The sequence below is a fragment of the Staurois parvus genome, unplaced genomic scaffold, assembly GCF_062004578.1.
Source record: "Staurois parvus isolate SC_StPar_1 unplaced genomic scaffold, SC_StPar_1.0 ptg000616l, whole genome shotgun sequence".
Lineage (NCBI taxonomy): Eukaryota > Metazoa > Chordata > Amphibia > Anura > Ranidae > Staurois > Staurois parvus.
Genome location: NW_028318412.1, coordinates 359,637 through 374,069, shown reverse-complemented (window position 1 = coordinate 374,069; position 14,433 = coordinate 359,637). Strand labels below are relative to the sequence as shown.

Sequence of the window (14,433 nt, the reverse complement as noted above, 5' to 3'; positions counted from 1 at the left end):
CTTCTTTCTGCCACGACCAGGTAGCGTTTCAACAGTGCCCTTTGCCTTGAATTTGCGAATGATGCTTCCTAAGGTGTCTCTTGGTATGTTTAACATCTTTGCAATCTTCTTATAGCCATTGCCCTTCCTGTGAAGAGAAATCACCTCTTCTCTTGTCTTCCTGGACCATTCTCTTGCCTTCACCATGTTTGTAACCACACCAGTAAATGTCTAGAAGGAGCTGAGTATCACAGTCATTTTAAAGCTGCCTAATTGGTGCTTATTATGCTTGATTGCTGCTCGGTGACATCCACAGGTGTTTTCAATACCTGATGGAAAGCACCTGTATGAACCTCTGTTCTTCAGAGTGGTAGTCTTTAAGGGGTTGAATAATTGTGGCAATGAAGAAACCACATAAGAACCATTTACTACTGTATTACATAAACAATTGATGTCATTTTAGTTGCATTTGGGTAGTTACAACGTCCTTGTAGGATTTGATTCTGAATACAATTCCAAATGTACACTATAGTCCCTAAACCCCTTTACAGCATTGGGGGTTGAATAATTTTGGCCACAACTGTAAATGGTAGAGACAGAATATCAACCAAAAATCCAGAAAAAAAACATGATACAAATGTTATAAATTGATTTGCAGTTCAATAAGTAAAATAAGTATTTGATCCCCAAGCAAAACATGACTTAGTACTTGGTGGAGAAATCTTTGTTGGCAAGCACAGAGGTAAGATGTTTCTTGTAGTTGGTTAGCAGGTTTGCACACATCTCAGGATGTATTTGGTCATCTCTAAAGGTTTCTTGGCTGTCGCTTGGCAACTCAAAGTTTAAGCTCCCTCCATAAATTTTCTGTAGGATTAAGGTCAGGAGACTGGCTAGGCCACTCCATGACCTTAATGTGCTTCTTCTTGAGCCACTCCTTTGTTGCCTTAGTTGCATGTTTTGGGTCATTGTCATGTTGGAAGACCCATTGATGACCCATCTTCAGTGTTCTGGCTGAGGGAAGAAGGTTCTCATCCAAGATTTTACAATACATGGCCACGTCCATTGTTCCCTCAATGCGGCAAAGTCAGCATGTACCTTTAGCAGAGAAACAGCACCAAAAGCATAATGTTTCCACCTCCAAGCTTGACTGTAGGGATAGTGTTCTTAGGGTAATAGTCAGTATTTTTCTTTCTTTAAACATGGCGAGCTGAGTTAATGACAAAGAGATACATTTCGGTCTCATCTGCTCACAGCACTATCTCCAAATCCTCCTGTGAATCAATTAGATGTTCATAGGCAAACTTTCAGATAGGCCCGTACATGTGCCTTTTTGAGGACAGGGACCTTGTGGGCACTGCAGGATTTCTATCCATGTTGGCGTATTGTGTTACCAATGGTTTATTTGGCGACTGTTGTCCCAACTGCCTTAAGATCATTCAAAAGCTCCTCCCATGTAGTTCTGGGCTGATCACTCACTTTTCTCATAATCATCCTTACCCCATGAGGCGAAATCTTGCATGGGACTCCAAACCAAAGGTGATTGATAGTTATGTTGTATTTCTTCCTTTTGCGAATAATAGCTCCAACAGTTTTTTCCTTCTCACAAAGCTTCTTGCTGATGGTCTTGTAGCCCATTCCAGCCTTTTGCAGTTCTACAATCTTGTCCCTGATATCCTTTGACAGCTCTTTGGTCTTGTCCATGGTGGTGCCCAAGAAAAAGATTCTGTGGACAGGTGTCTTTTGTACACATAATGAACTATTAGGAGCACCTTCTTAAATTGACAGGACTAATCTGTGTACCACATGAGCACATAGCCAGTCTGTGGGAGCCAGATTTATTGTTGCTTGGTAGAGGATCAATTACTTATTTTGCTCACCGAACTGCAACTCAATTAGTAACATTTGTATCATGTGTTTTTTCTGGATTTTTGGTTGATATTCTGTCTCTATTATTTAAAATACACCTATGATAAAAATTATAGACTCTTCATTTCTTTGTACGTGGGTGAACTTACAAAATCTGCAGGGGATCAAATAATTATTTTCCCCACTGTATGTGGGGGGACGTATACCCTTCCAGTTGAGGAAATGTCCTATATGATAAAGGCCTTTATTCTGCCACTATCCAAATTAAAGGGACTGTAGATCTTGTGGAAATCTATATGGAGTGGGGGAAATACTCAATCAGGCCTGTAATGGCTAAAATGCATCTGACGCAATTGTGTTTGTTGCGCTGCTACATAGTATTTTTTAAAGTCTGGGACCCCCAACCCCCCCAATCTTTGGGAGCATATATGGTAGCTTGGACCAGCCTACTGCCCTTAGATCTCAAAATATAGTTAAATATTTTTGCTTGAAACTGCCGAATTGCTGCTAATGGCACTGGTAAAGTTTTGAAGTAATATAACAGTTTAAGCAATACTGTCATCTTGACAGACGCAATTCTTCCCATCCATGAGAGAGTCGTGTCAGAGCACGTCCTCACATCCTTCAACAGTTTATTGAACAAGGTTGGGTTGTTGGTCTTATAAAGGGATGAAATGTGGGGAGTCAACTTGACCCCAAGAAAGGATAATGACCCATGTTGCCAAGAGAATGAATACTGTGATTGTAGACTCTGGATTGTTGTAGCTGGCAGATTAATATTAAGGGCTTCCGTCTTATCCCAGTTAACTAATAAACCAGAAATGTTGCCAAAGAGGCCTAGAAGCGAAAGCTAGTTTGGTGGGGTCATATGAGGGGATGTAATGAACAACAATAACTCATAAAGCGCACACATTTATGAGTTTTGCCCCCACTCGCTATGCCCAATATATCGGCCTCCTGGCAGAATGCTTTTGCGAGAATCTCTATAGCTATTATAAAATGGAGGGGGGAATGTGGGCAACCTTGTCTGGTTCCTGAGGAAATAGTACTTGGGTCTGTATGAGGTGCATGAGGGTGTTTAAATCTATTGCCCGTTGCACTTAATCTGCCACTTGCCTATAAGGCAGAAACTCCAAATGATCTGTATGTATGTCAAAAGACAAAACGACCAACAGTCAATTCACTAGTATTTGAGTGAAAAACTTCAAGTCATTATAAATTACCTAAATTGATCTATAATATACTACATCGTTTGGGTCTTTGTGGGGCTTGGAGATAAGCATGATGAACGCCCTATTGGAGTCAGTAACTATTGGTCCTCCCTTCTGGATAGCATTAAAATACTGCACTAAAAGGGGAGCCAGGAGAGCCACAATGTTTTGTAATAAAGGGCCGTGAAGCCATCGTGGCGCTGTATCTACTGAGGCATGCTTGTTCGCCAGTGGAACTTCATCTGCTGAAACATAATTTTCCATAAGCTGTCGATGTTCCTCCAGTAAGGCTGGGATTGGGAAATGGGCAGAAAATTGATCAAAGTCACATTGATCAGAGGCAGTTATGCCCAAGTACAACTTTTGAGCCATCAGATTTCCTGATTTTAAGGACATGTGGGGCTGGGCATCTAGAGGTCAATTTAGACGCTAGAAGCTTGTTTTAGGCATATTGCTATAGGTGATGGTATTAAAGAAATTCTGTCAAGGGAGGAGGGAAGATTGTTATAAGTATGACATGCAGACACCTACATTCTAACTGCAACTTACCAAGCTCTTCTGTTATAGCCAAATTACAGGTATCTTTCTGACATTTCTGAGTAGTGTCAGAGTATACTGATAAGAACCACCCCTATACATTACCATCACTATAATGGACAGTCTTAGTGACTAACAGTAATCTGCACGAAATAGAAAGTGGTAGGCATGTGTCAGCAGACTGTGCTGAAGCCTTGCCTGTCTGAATGGCCTGAGTTTCAGCTGTGACATAGAGGTTTGAGAGGTGGCTGCAGATATGTATACTTTTACGTGTCTGTATTTCATATCTGCAGCATTCTTTTCCCCCAACAGATCCTCTTTAATGTGACTGTAGTACAAAGTCTTAAGAGTAAGACTTGACAGAGCAAAAAATACCTAGGAACTGTAGCAGAGAATGGTCACCAACGGAGGTCCCAATATTCATGGAGAACTAGGCCTTTCCGTGTATGCCAGTAACTAGAATACCAATTTTAGGTACACAAGGAAATCTGTGCTATGGAAAGATGCTATGTTACCTGCTCCCATATAACTTTGGACAACTCCCTCTTGTTCTGCAGGATGGCCCATATGAACAAAACCTGGACTGGATGTTTAATTATTAGTGTGAGATCCTGATTAAAGAAAAAATACGTAAAATTATTGATCTAATACAATACTGTCATACATCATTTTATGGCAAAAATGCCTGTGAGTTATTAAGTTATGCCTTTTTTTCTATTTAAACATCATTGATTGGTAGTAGCTGTTCACAGACAATGACCAGGGTGGGAATTTGTAAACAATCAGCAAACATGAATAAAAGCACCCAAATTATGACAGCAATGAATGGCACACAGAGCCAATTTTCTCTTACCAGATTTTGAAATGTAGATCAACGTAAAGCACTGACTAAAATTAAGGTAAGCAAAATGTTCATATTTTTAGCTTTATAACTTATCTATCACATTTTTATAATTGTATTTTGTTATATTTACATAACCAAAATGCTGCAATTGTAAATATACAGCTACATTTTTATGTAATAAATTTGGGCACATAACACTTAAGTAATCCACAGTGACAAATGGATTTCCATTTCTGGTAATAAAGCAAATCTGTTTTTCATACTGATTATACAATTATTATACAAAAAAACATAAGGCAGAGTTTTGTGGCCAAACTGTGAGACACTGTGATTAGAGATGAGTCAGTCATTAGTGATTCCAATGTAAGTATATTTACAAGAGGCCCAATGTGCACCATGTTACACCTTAAATATGGGTGTACCATGTAACATACATTTGCAAAAGGTAACTTTAGGCTTTAACACTATATCTGAAAAATCTAATTTCTGATTGCTTACTATGGATTTGTCCAACCATTTTTCTTTGCAGATCATTTAAAAGAGAATGCATGCATGCATTTATCAGTTAGATGTGTTCTTACGTGGATATCTGAGTCATCACAGCTGTTCCTCTCCTCTTTGCGGTTTCTTTGATAGTTCAATACCATTTTCCAGACAAAGGTGAGTAAGGAGTCATTGTAAGAGTTTTTGGCAATTTGTAAATTACGAAATACTAGGGTACTAAAATTCTGAGAAAAAAGTTCACTAAGGATTTCATTGCTCAGAAACGTGTGTAGATTTAGACCATTCTCCAGCAAAAGACGCACAAACTTTGGTCGGTCCTTCACTAGTGCAGCAAACATGGCATCTTCTAGGTCAGCTGACTAATAAAAACAAAAGAACAGCACAGCTGAGTACAATTATACAGTCAGGAGACTAAATCTGTAGGTATGAGGTCATTTGAACAATGAGGTCCAAAGCAGAAGTTTCTACAATAAAGGCAAATGTTTTGTAGTTTTTGGTAATGTTTATGGCTTTAAGTGAGTTGGGCAACCTAATAAGGGTGACGTATTTTTTGACGGTATGTATACCATAGGTCTAGCCCTAGTTATAACTTGAGACTGAACACAAAAATAGTTTCTAAACTGAAATTAAAAGCATCAGCCCAAATCTGTGACCACATAAAGCTCAGAGTATATACTATCATCTCCGTAGTCTTCTTCATTCACTAGTTAAGGTGCAATGCCCATTGCATTTAGCAACTGTCATCAGTGACAAAGGAGAATCTAAAATAATGAGGCTGATATAGAAGCTGAATCATCCCACTTTGCTTTTATGACATGCCAGCCTGCAAGCAATCAAGGCCTGTTGTTGCACATAACTACTGAGCAACACTATTATTCATATTTAAATGGTCCAATTAAAGAATATTTCTAATCAGAAAATACCACAAACATATGTTGCTCACAATGACAGCATGTGGCATACCTCCCATCGCCGATCATTTGTGAAGATTTCTTCACTAGCAAGATCCAACTGGTTCCACTCTAGCAACAATTTCAGCTGTGCATTCCAATTGTCCTTATCCTGCTCATTAGTGCTGAAAGCTGTAATCAAAAGCAATGACTTTATAAAAAAATGATCCTAAAATCCTTGGTGAGTAAATGTACAGTTGCCTTTGTGAATGAAACAAAAGGGTAAACAGTTTGAGCCATTGTTGCATCAACATTCTTTTAGATATACAGTGGATATAAAAAGTCTACACAACCCTGTTAAAATGTCAGGTTTCTGTGATGTAAAAAAATGAGACAAAGATAAATAATTTCAGAACTTTTTCCACCTTTAACAGCTTCCCGTCCGCCCTATAGCAGAAGTACTGCTACAGGGCAGCATGGGTGTGCAAATTCACACGTATATATACTTGATTTTGCATTTCCGGGTAGGGGGCGCACGTCCTACCCATGCCACCATTCACAGCCGTGGCTGTCAATCACCAGGTCCCGGCCAGTGATTACTTGCCGGCGCCCAGTCATTGACGAGCATCTCCTACAGAGGCACAGATCAAATGCCGCGTGTGTGTGGAAGATCGGTTGATTAGTGCAGAGCAGAATCTTCTCATCTCACATACCTAATCCCCCACAACTTGTGATTGCTGGCCATACACGTGTCTCCAGCTGGGTACCACAGGTGAACATTCCCTACACCCACCTCTGCACTAATCAACCGATCTTCCACACACACGCGGCATTTGATCTGTGCCTCTGGTACGGCAGTGTGTGAACTAAGCTGATGCATCTCTGCAAGCTAATTGATTTCCAGGACATCTCACCATTAACCACCACCACCAGAGGGAGGGAGCTCTGTATCCAGTACATGCACCCATTCAGCCTTAAGGGGATCTCTGGGCCTGGAAGCCTTCACCGTATACCACTGAGACAGAATACCAGGATTACTTACCTCTAGATGGATGCTCACCTTCTCCACCTTCCTAAGAGATCCGAGTGGATATTGATTACATGTGCTTGATTATAGCGCGTCTGGTGAGTGCACATTTTTATCACTTGTTCCTGACACAGCTTCTCCTGATATACGGCTACATCTAGTAGACACCTGTTATTTATTTTATGAACTGCTTAATTATGCATGCTTAACATGTATGGGACATTTTATTATTTCATATATTATCACTATCATTTTTTATTCATCAATTTTATTTAGCGCTGCACTTTTTAAGAAGAACACCATACCCACAGTGAAGCATGGTGGTGACCGCATCATGCTTTGGGGCTGTTTTTCTTCAGCTGGAACTGGGGCCTTAGTCAAGGTAGAGGGAATTATGAACAGTTCCAAATACCAGTCAATATTGGCACAAAACATTCAGGCTTCTGCTAGGGAGCTGAACGTGAAGAGGAACTTCATCTTTCAGCATGACAATGACCCAAAGCATACATCCAAATCAACAAAGGAATGGCTTCACCAGAAGAAGATTAAAGTTTTGGAATGGCCCAGCCAGAGCCCAGACCTGAATCCAATTGAAAATCTGTGGGGTGATCTGAAGAGGGCTGTGCACAGGAGATGCCCTCGCAATCTGACAGATTTGGAGTGTTTTTGCAAGGAAGAGCGGGCACATATTGTCAAGTCAAGATGTGCCATGCTGATAGACTGATACCCAAAAAGAGTGAGTGCTGCAATAAAATCAAAAGGTGCTTCAACAATGTATTAGTTTAAGGGTGTGCACACTTATGCAACCATATTATTTTATTTTTTTTATTTTTACTTCACTCCACCTAAAAGATTTCAGTTTGTTGTTCAGTTGAGTTGTACAGTTTATAATAATACACATCAAAGGTGAAAAAACTTCTGAAATTATTTATCTTTGTCTCATTTTTTTACATCATAGAAACCTGACATTTTAATAGGGGTGTGTAGACTTTTTATATCCACTGTAGATGGTAACCCAGCAGGCCTTCAAGCTGGCAATAGACTGACTGAAATTCATCCAGTTCAGGGACTGGATGGCTTTCAATCCATCTATGGGCAAACTGGTTGTACAGAAATCGATCTCTTGATTGACTTCTATACAACCAGCCTGCTGGAAATGTTTTATTCAATCAGTGACACCGGCTACAGCCAGTGGTACTGCTAAGTGTGTTCTGACAGCAGAGAAGCCTCCCCAATGCTAGAATACAATAGCTCCATGGGTAGGATTCCCCCATCCACCTCAAACGTGTGGATGGGGGAATTGATTCATTTTCTTTCGTTCAACCCGCTGGTGGAATTAAAGAAAATGAATCATGTATGGCCTGCCTTAGTCTCTTGGCTAATGCAGCTCCACAAATTTGTAAACTACTACATGCATTACAATTTCTAATTCATTGACACATAGGAAAACATCTTTATAACCAGCAGCATTATGTGTTAATCATAAGTTTTTACAGCCAACAAATGTTAATCTTCGCGTGGATTATTGTATATATGAAAAAGTGTTTTTAAATCTGCATATCTACAAAGGTCAATTTCTTCACTGAAACAGTTAGGCCTCATTCACATGGGTGTAGTTATGTGCACATCAATGTGGGGGCCGTGTTTTGGACTGTATGAGATGTACAGGTATTCTGTGCACCTGTGTGCAGGCAGTCTCACAGTCTCTGCTCCCAATTTGACACCTATGTGGGTGTGTGTCCCTGAATGTAGACAGTGTGAGTTCAGGAACATGCACCTGCACCCTCACAGATCTCAAATAGGGAGACCGGCTGTGTCCGTTCAGCTGCTGCGTCACAATTGACATGAATGAGACTGTCTGCAGAAGGGATGCATGGAACACCTGTGTATCCTGTGCAGGCAAAATACGGCCCTCATATTGGTGAAAGCTTAAAGCGGAGTTCCACCCAAAAGGGGAAGTTCCGCTTTAAAGATTGGTCCCCCACTCCCCATTAAGGATTGGCATCTTTGGGGAGCTGGTACCCGAATTTGACAGGTATCCGCTCCCACTGCGATTGCATAGGCGATCGGAAACGCAAGTTGTCATCCTACCCTCCCTCCCCAAAGTCTTGTGGGACACGTGACAGGTCCCAGAAGATGACGGGGCCATTCAGGAAGAGCAGCACTTCTCGCACATGCGCAGTGGGCACCCGACTGTGAAGCTGCAGACTGTCAAAGCCGGGTGCCCACACTGAAGACGGCGGAGCCTGGAATACAGGACGGCCTGTGAAACGGGCTGTGGCGGGGGCACCGTGGGATCGTGGGACAGGTGAGTGGCTGTTTTTTAAAAGTCAGCAGCTACAGTTTTTGTAGCTGCAGACTTTTATTTTTTTACAGAGTGAGTGGAACTCCGCTTTAAGTGCGCTCATGTGAACAAGGCTGTATAAGAATTCCATGTATATTGAGCACACATTCCTATAGCAAATAGCAGCTATTTGAAGCACATCTGGAAGCCCTATAAATGGCCAAAAGGCATAAAATGACGGCTAATATTAAAGAATATCCTTGTATCTGAAATATCTTGTATCTGAGGGGCACTATTATACACAAACTTGCCCTTATCTCACAAGCATGCATGTGTATGTAACAATATAATTTGAGGCAGCCTTTCTAAACCAGGGTGCCCAGGAACCCTGGGGTGCCTTAAGGTTTCTTCAAGGGTTCCTTGGCAAAATGTCTAAAAATTGCCCAAAACTTGTAAAGCCACAGGTTTTCATTGTTCACCATTATGACCTTCTAGCCGCCGGAGTCCTGACAACCAATGACATCATCAGTTGATAAGGAGGATGGCTGTTGCCTGCACAACATCCTGGTTTGATCATCCCCTGCCTCTCTCCATCAGTACTGGGGTCACATTAGCTCAGTGATGGAGAAAAACTGAGGGAGAAGAGAAACACTGGAATACTAGTCAGTACCAGTGTGCAGAAGTGTATTTGCTTTGGAAGAATAAATCATCTCAAATGTTGGGTGTCCTACATACAGTATGTGGATGTTGCTGCATTATATAAAACTATTAGAATAGTTTTTTCTCATTTTAGAATGTGGTGTCCTTTTAATAGTATAGACAGTCTTGGGGTACCCCATTTTAGAATGTGGTGCCTCAAGACTGTCCATAATTTTAAAGGGTGCCTCAAGACTGTCCATAATTTTAAAGGGTGCCTTGACTGAGAAAAGGTTGAAAAACACTGATTTGATATACAGAAAGCAGAAGGAACAGCTTTTTGCTGCGGTGTATTACAGAGAACTTCCATTACTGTAAATTGAGCAAATTTCTAATTTGCAGCATTTGCCTAACTAGTATGTTAAACTCTGTAATTGTTTTTAACTGTTGTCCAAAATTAGCCATATAAATAGTTCCTTTCTAGTAAAACCATAGCAAAGAGCTTGTGGAACCTAAAACGGAGTCATAAACATTCCAGCATCATTAGTAGATTAGATATTCTACAGTCAGACCTAATTTTCTAATAGGAATGTGACATATTGAAGTCATCTTAAAGTACAACTAAAGCTTCCTGTATCAAGTCCAGTTACTATCTAATGCGCAAGACTCAAAGTAAATTTAAAAACTTTCTTTACCTTTCCTGACCGAGCCATACCCTACAGCTCACAGTGGGAAGATTTCATCAGCAGAGGCTGTGTTGTTGATCCAGAAAGCAGTGGGAAGGACGACAGGCTATAGACTGATAACCATGTAGTATGTGTTTCAATATCTTCAATATATATATATATATATATATATATATATATATATATATATATATATATATATAACAAACCAAAACCCTTGCAACATTTTTTATTCACTGTAGTGTGAGCAGGCACAATACACATGAGATTGACACACTATCATAGGAAGTTGCATTAGGTACACTATATTGGCAGGAAAAATGTACTGTATTTGTGGGACTTTGCATGGGAACTAAGAGAAACCTGTAGGTACAGGTGCACTTATAACTAATTGTTACTAAACCCAGGAACCTGCATTCACTCTCTCTGGTCTCCCACAGTACACAGAACATGGAAATGCAATTGATTTAGTAAATATAAACTGCTAAATACCTTTACCCATCAGAAGTTGGAGCAGTCTTGTGACTTCTATCAGTGTTCAGCAGAGCACTGGTTAAAGCTTGTAGGATTCTGCTCTAGGAGGATGCAAAACCCCTGACCGTCTGTCTGCACATTGGTGATTGGCCCTGTGCTGATCACATGCACTCTCCCAAGAAAAAAAAAACCTCTCTAGCAATACACACCAAACTGAGCATGTAGTCTCCTATTTTAAGTAAAGTGGTAGCCCATAGAGTACCAATAGCATACTGTATGTCATGGTGTTGCCCACTTACCTTTGTACAGAGCATAAGAAATAGCATTGCTTACTATTTCATCGCCAGCCTGCTCAATCTTAATTACAGTCAGGAGATGGATGTGTTCCATTATTTCTTTAATCTGGAAAGGTAGAACATTAATCCATACCACATTTCTTTAATTTGGAATCACGCAGTAATGGGTAAATTGCTTGACTGTTTACTTCTACTGCATTCAGAAAGTCATTTTCAGATTTCCACGTTAAATGATTACTTTGTTTGAATGGCATAATGCAAAGTATAATTATAAGCATATTAGTTTTCAGCAATTCAGTGTACAGTAGTAATCTAATAAAAACGAATAAAAATACATTGCGGGGCAATTACTATGTGCAAAGTTGTTAATTGCACTGTATTTGCCTGGAAATGTTGGATATCAGTTAACCTGCCATTTAAAAAAATCTATTCTGCCTTCCTTCATGATTCCTCTGTTGACATTTTAAATTAATGGAAGCACAATTGTTCTGTCCTCCCTGGTACTCCTAAGGCGTATGGGCAGTACATTTGAGAGGTTAACATGTTTAAGTGATGTACAAACTGAACAAGTGTCAGGCAATATTTTCATCTGACAAATGGATAGAGTACAGTGGTGGGGTATGTTTTTATCGGGGGTACATTTCATTGTCTGTAATAAAGTTACTTTTAGAGGGATGTAGTCCTGCCATTTTTGTAATACCTTTGGGTTTTTTCTTTTCATTTGGTATTTTTGTTGGTACGTGGCAGTCTCTGAAGCAATGTATATCTTTTTTCCTTTTAAACGTAATTGTTTCTAAAAAGGGATCTGTCAATGATATTAGCCATTGGGCTGAACTATGGGCATGGACTAATGGTCCATTGAGAAGCATAGTGGCTAGGAACATACCAGCAGTTGACTATTCTTTAACTGTGTGCAGCTCCAGTTCAATAAGCACTAATGATATACTTGATGATAAAAGCAGCCAACAACTAAATACATGCTAAAGAAATATATTCTTAGTAATGGCTATTTAGTTCTACACTAATAGCATGGGAATAATAAAAACAGATGATCATTGCAGGAATTGGGTAATGCTTTGAGTACTATACATAGTAAAATGGAATTTTGGACACTTATTAGGCACACAGAGTGTTGTGTCTGTCTTTTAAAAGCATCATGTACCATCTTAATAGAGGAAGTATGTGTACTATAACAAGAACACAAGCAGCTTCTCTCTGAACATTAAAACCTTCATTACAAATTCATCCATTTATATAACAGTGATTATTAAAAGAACTCCATGTACACAGATGTTTGTGAAAGCTGCATTACAGCTTTTAGCCAGTTCAGGAGAAAAAAGAGACACAGCTGAGGATATTGGGAGATAATATTGGGAGATACATCTGACCTATCACATATTTCTCTAAAATGACCATTCCATCATGTTTTTCAAAAGCAATAGGAGAAGACAGATATTATAATGAACAGGTTAAACTCTGGTCAGATATCAGTGTTAATTAGTATTTCTAGTCTGAACTTCAGATTCTCCACCAATCTCTACTTGAAACAATACATATGATTCTGCTTTTAGGGAAATATCACCTTTCACCCAACTTCCCTTGATTGAAAACTTGAATGAGCCAGGTGGATAATTGTTGTCCAGACAGCAGGTGCATTAAATCAGATGCAGCCGCTGTATGGGTACAGAGAGACAGCTGAAGTGGGTGATTGGTCCATCCATGCTGTATAGCGTGAAAGTAGGAATTGGTTTGTTTTCTTCATTCAACCAGCAGGTTAACCAACAATAACCTATCAGTGTTTGGTCAGCTTTAGGGCCAGTTCACACTACATGCGTTTCAGTTGTTTTTCTGCATTCAAAATGCACAGAAAGTAGGCTATATGGTTGTAAATGTCATAGTTCACATCAGTGCTTGCAGTTCCAGTGCATTCCAGTTGCAGAAAAAAAGAGTACATTACAGAACTGTACTGGAAAGCAATAAAATGCATTAAAAACACACCGGAACACACATGACCCTACTTAAAACAAAACTACAAAGCAACTTATTCACTCCCTGGTTATCTCTCGCCTTGACTATTGTAACTCCCTCCTCATTGGCCTACATAATTGCAGGCTATCCCCTATTCAGTCTATCATGAATGCTGCTGCTAGACTCACCCACCTTACTAACCGTTCCATATCTACCACCCCTCTCTGCCAATCCCTCCCCCGGCTTCCCATTGCCCAACGAATAAAATTCAAGACATTAACAATAACATATAAAACCATTTATAACTCTGCCCCAAATTACATCACCAATCTTGTCTACAAATATCACCCAAACTGTCCTCTCTCCGCTTCTCCCACGACCTCCCGCTCTCTAGATCCCTTGTCTCCTCCTCCCATGCTTGTCTCCAGGGCTTCTCCAGAGCCTCCCCCATCCTCTGGAACTCTCTACCCCAATTTATCAGACTATCGCCTACTCTGCCCACTTTTAGGCGATCTCTGAAACCCTATCTCTTCAGGGAAGCCTATCCTGCCTTCAGCTAATAACGGAATCTTCTATTCCTCCTACCAGTCCATCCCCTACAGTTATTACCTTTTGTGCCACCAGCCCCTCCCTCTTAGAGTGTAAGCTCCAAGGAGCAGGGCCCTCCTAACCCTCTTGTATTGAACTGTATTGTTGCTGTATTGTCTCTTTTTATAATGTAAAGTGCTTAGCAAACTGTTGGCGCTATATAAATCCTGCATAATAATTACATTGAAGAAAAAGAGAGGGGAAAAATGAACTGGAATGCATAAAAACGCACTAAAATGCATAAAAAACACACCGGAATGCGCCAAAAATGCATAAAAAAAGCACAGGCAAAAATGCATCTGGAACGCATCTGGACTGCGTTTCTATAGTGTGAACTGGCCCTTAGGTTAGATTCACACTGTTGCACTGGGAAAACATCACTTACTGTAACACATGACAACACACATTCAGACATGCAACACATGTTAACGTGCAACATAACATGCATTACATGTATTAACACATCACACACATGTAAATGGATCCTTGAGCATGCTGTTTAATGTCTGAGACAAGATAATAATGTTTCCTTTTTTCTGGAATAAAGAAATACTCCTTTCTATATGAATGCATTGAAAATAGTTCCATGAGTCAGAGAAAAAAGTAAACAATCTAGTCTATAAGGTACAGAATACTTCAGGCT

General features: G+C 40.0%; 1 protein-coding gene across 1 annotated transcript in view; it reads right to left on the bottom strand.

Moving 5' to 3' along the window:
- The window catches only part of TRPM8 (transient receptor potential cation channel subfamily M member 8), a 75,746-nt gene that overhangs the window by 46,118 nt on the left and 15,195 nt on the right, over nt 1-14,433 (bottom strand). The window contains exons 9-12 of the mRNA XM_089693152.1: nt 11,238-11,340; nt 5,905-6,023; nt 5,019-5,300; nt 4,109-4,204 (exon numbers count right to left, since the gene is read on the bottom strand). Of these exons, the coding sequence (XP_089549278.1) occupies nt 4,109-4,204; nt 5,019-5,300; nt 5,905-6,023; nt 11,238-11,340 (600 nt within the window). The remainder of the gene's footprint in view (nt 1-4,108; nt 4,205-5,018; nt 5,301-5,904; nt 6,024-11,237; nt 11,341-14,433) is intronic.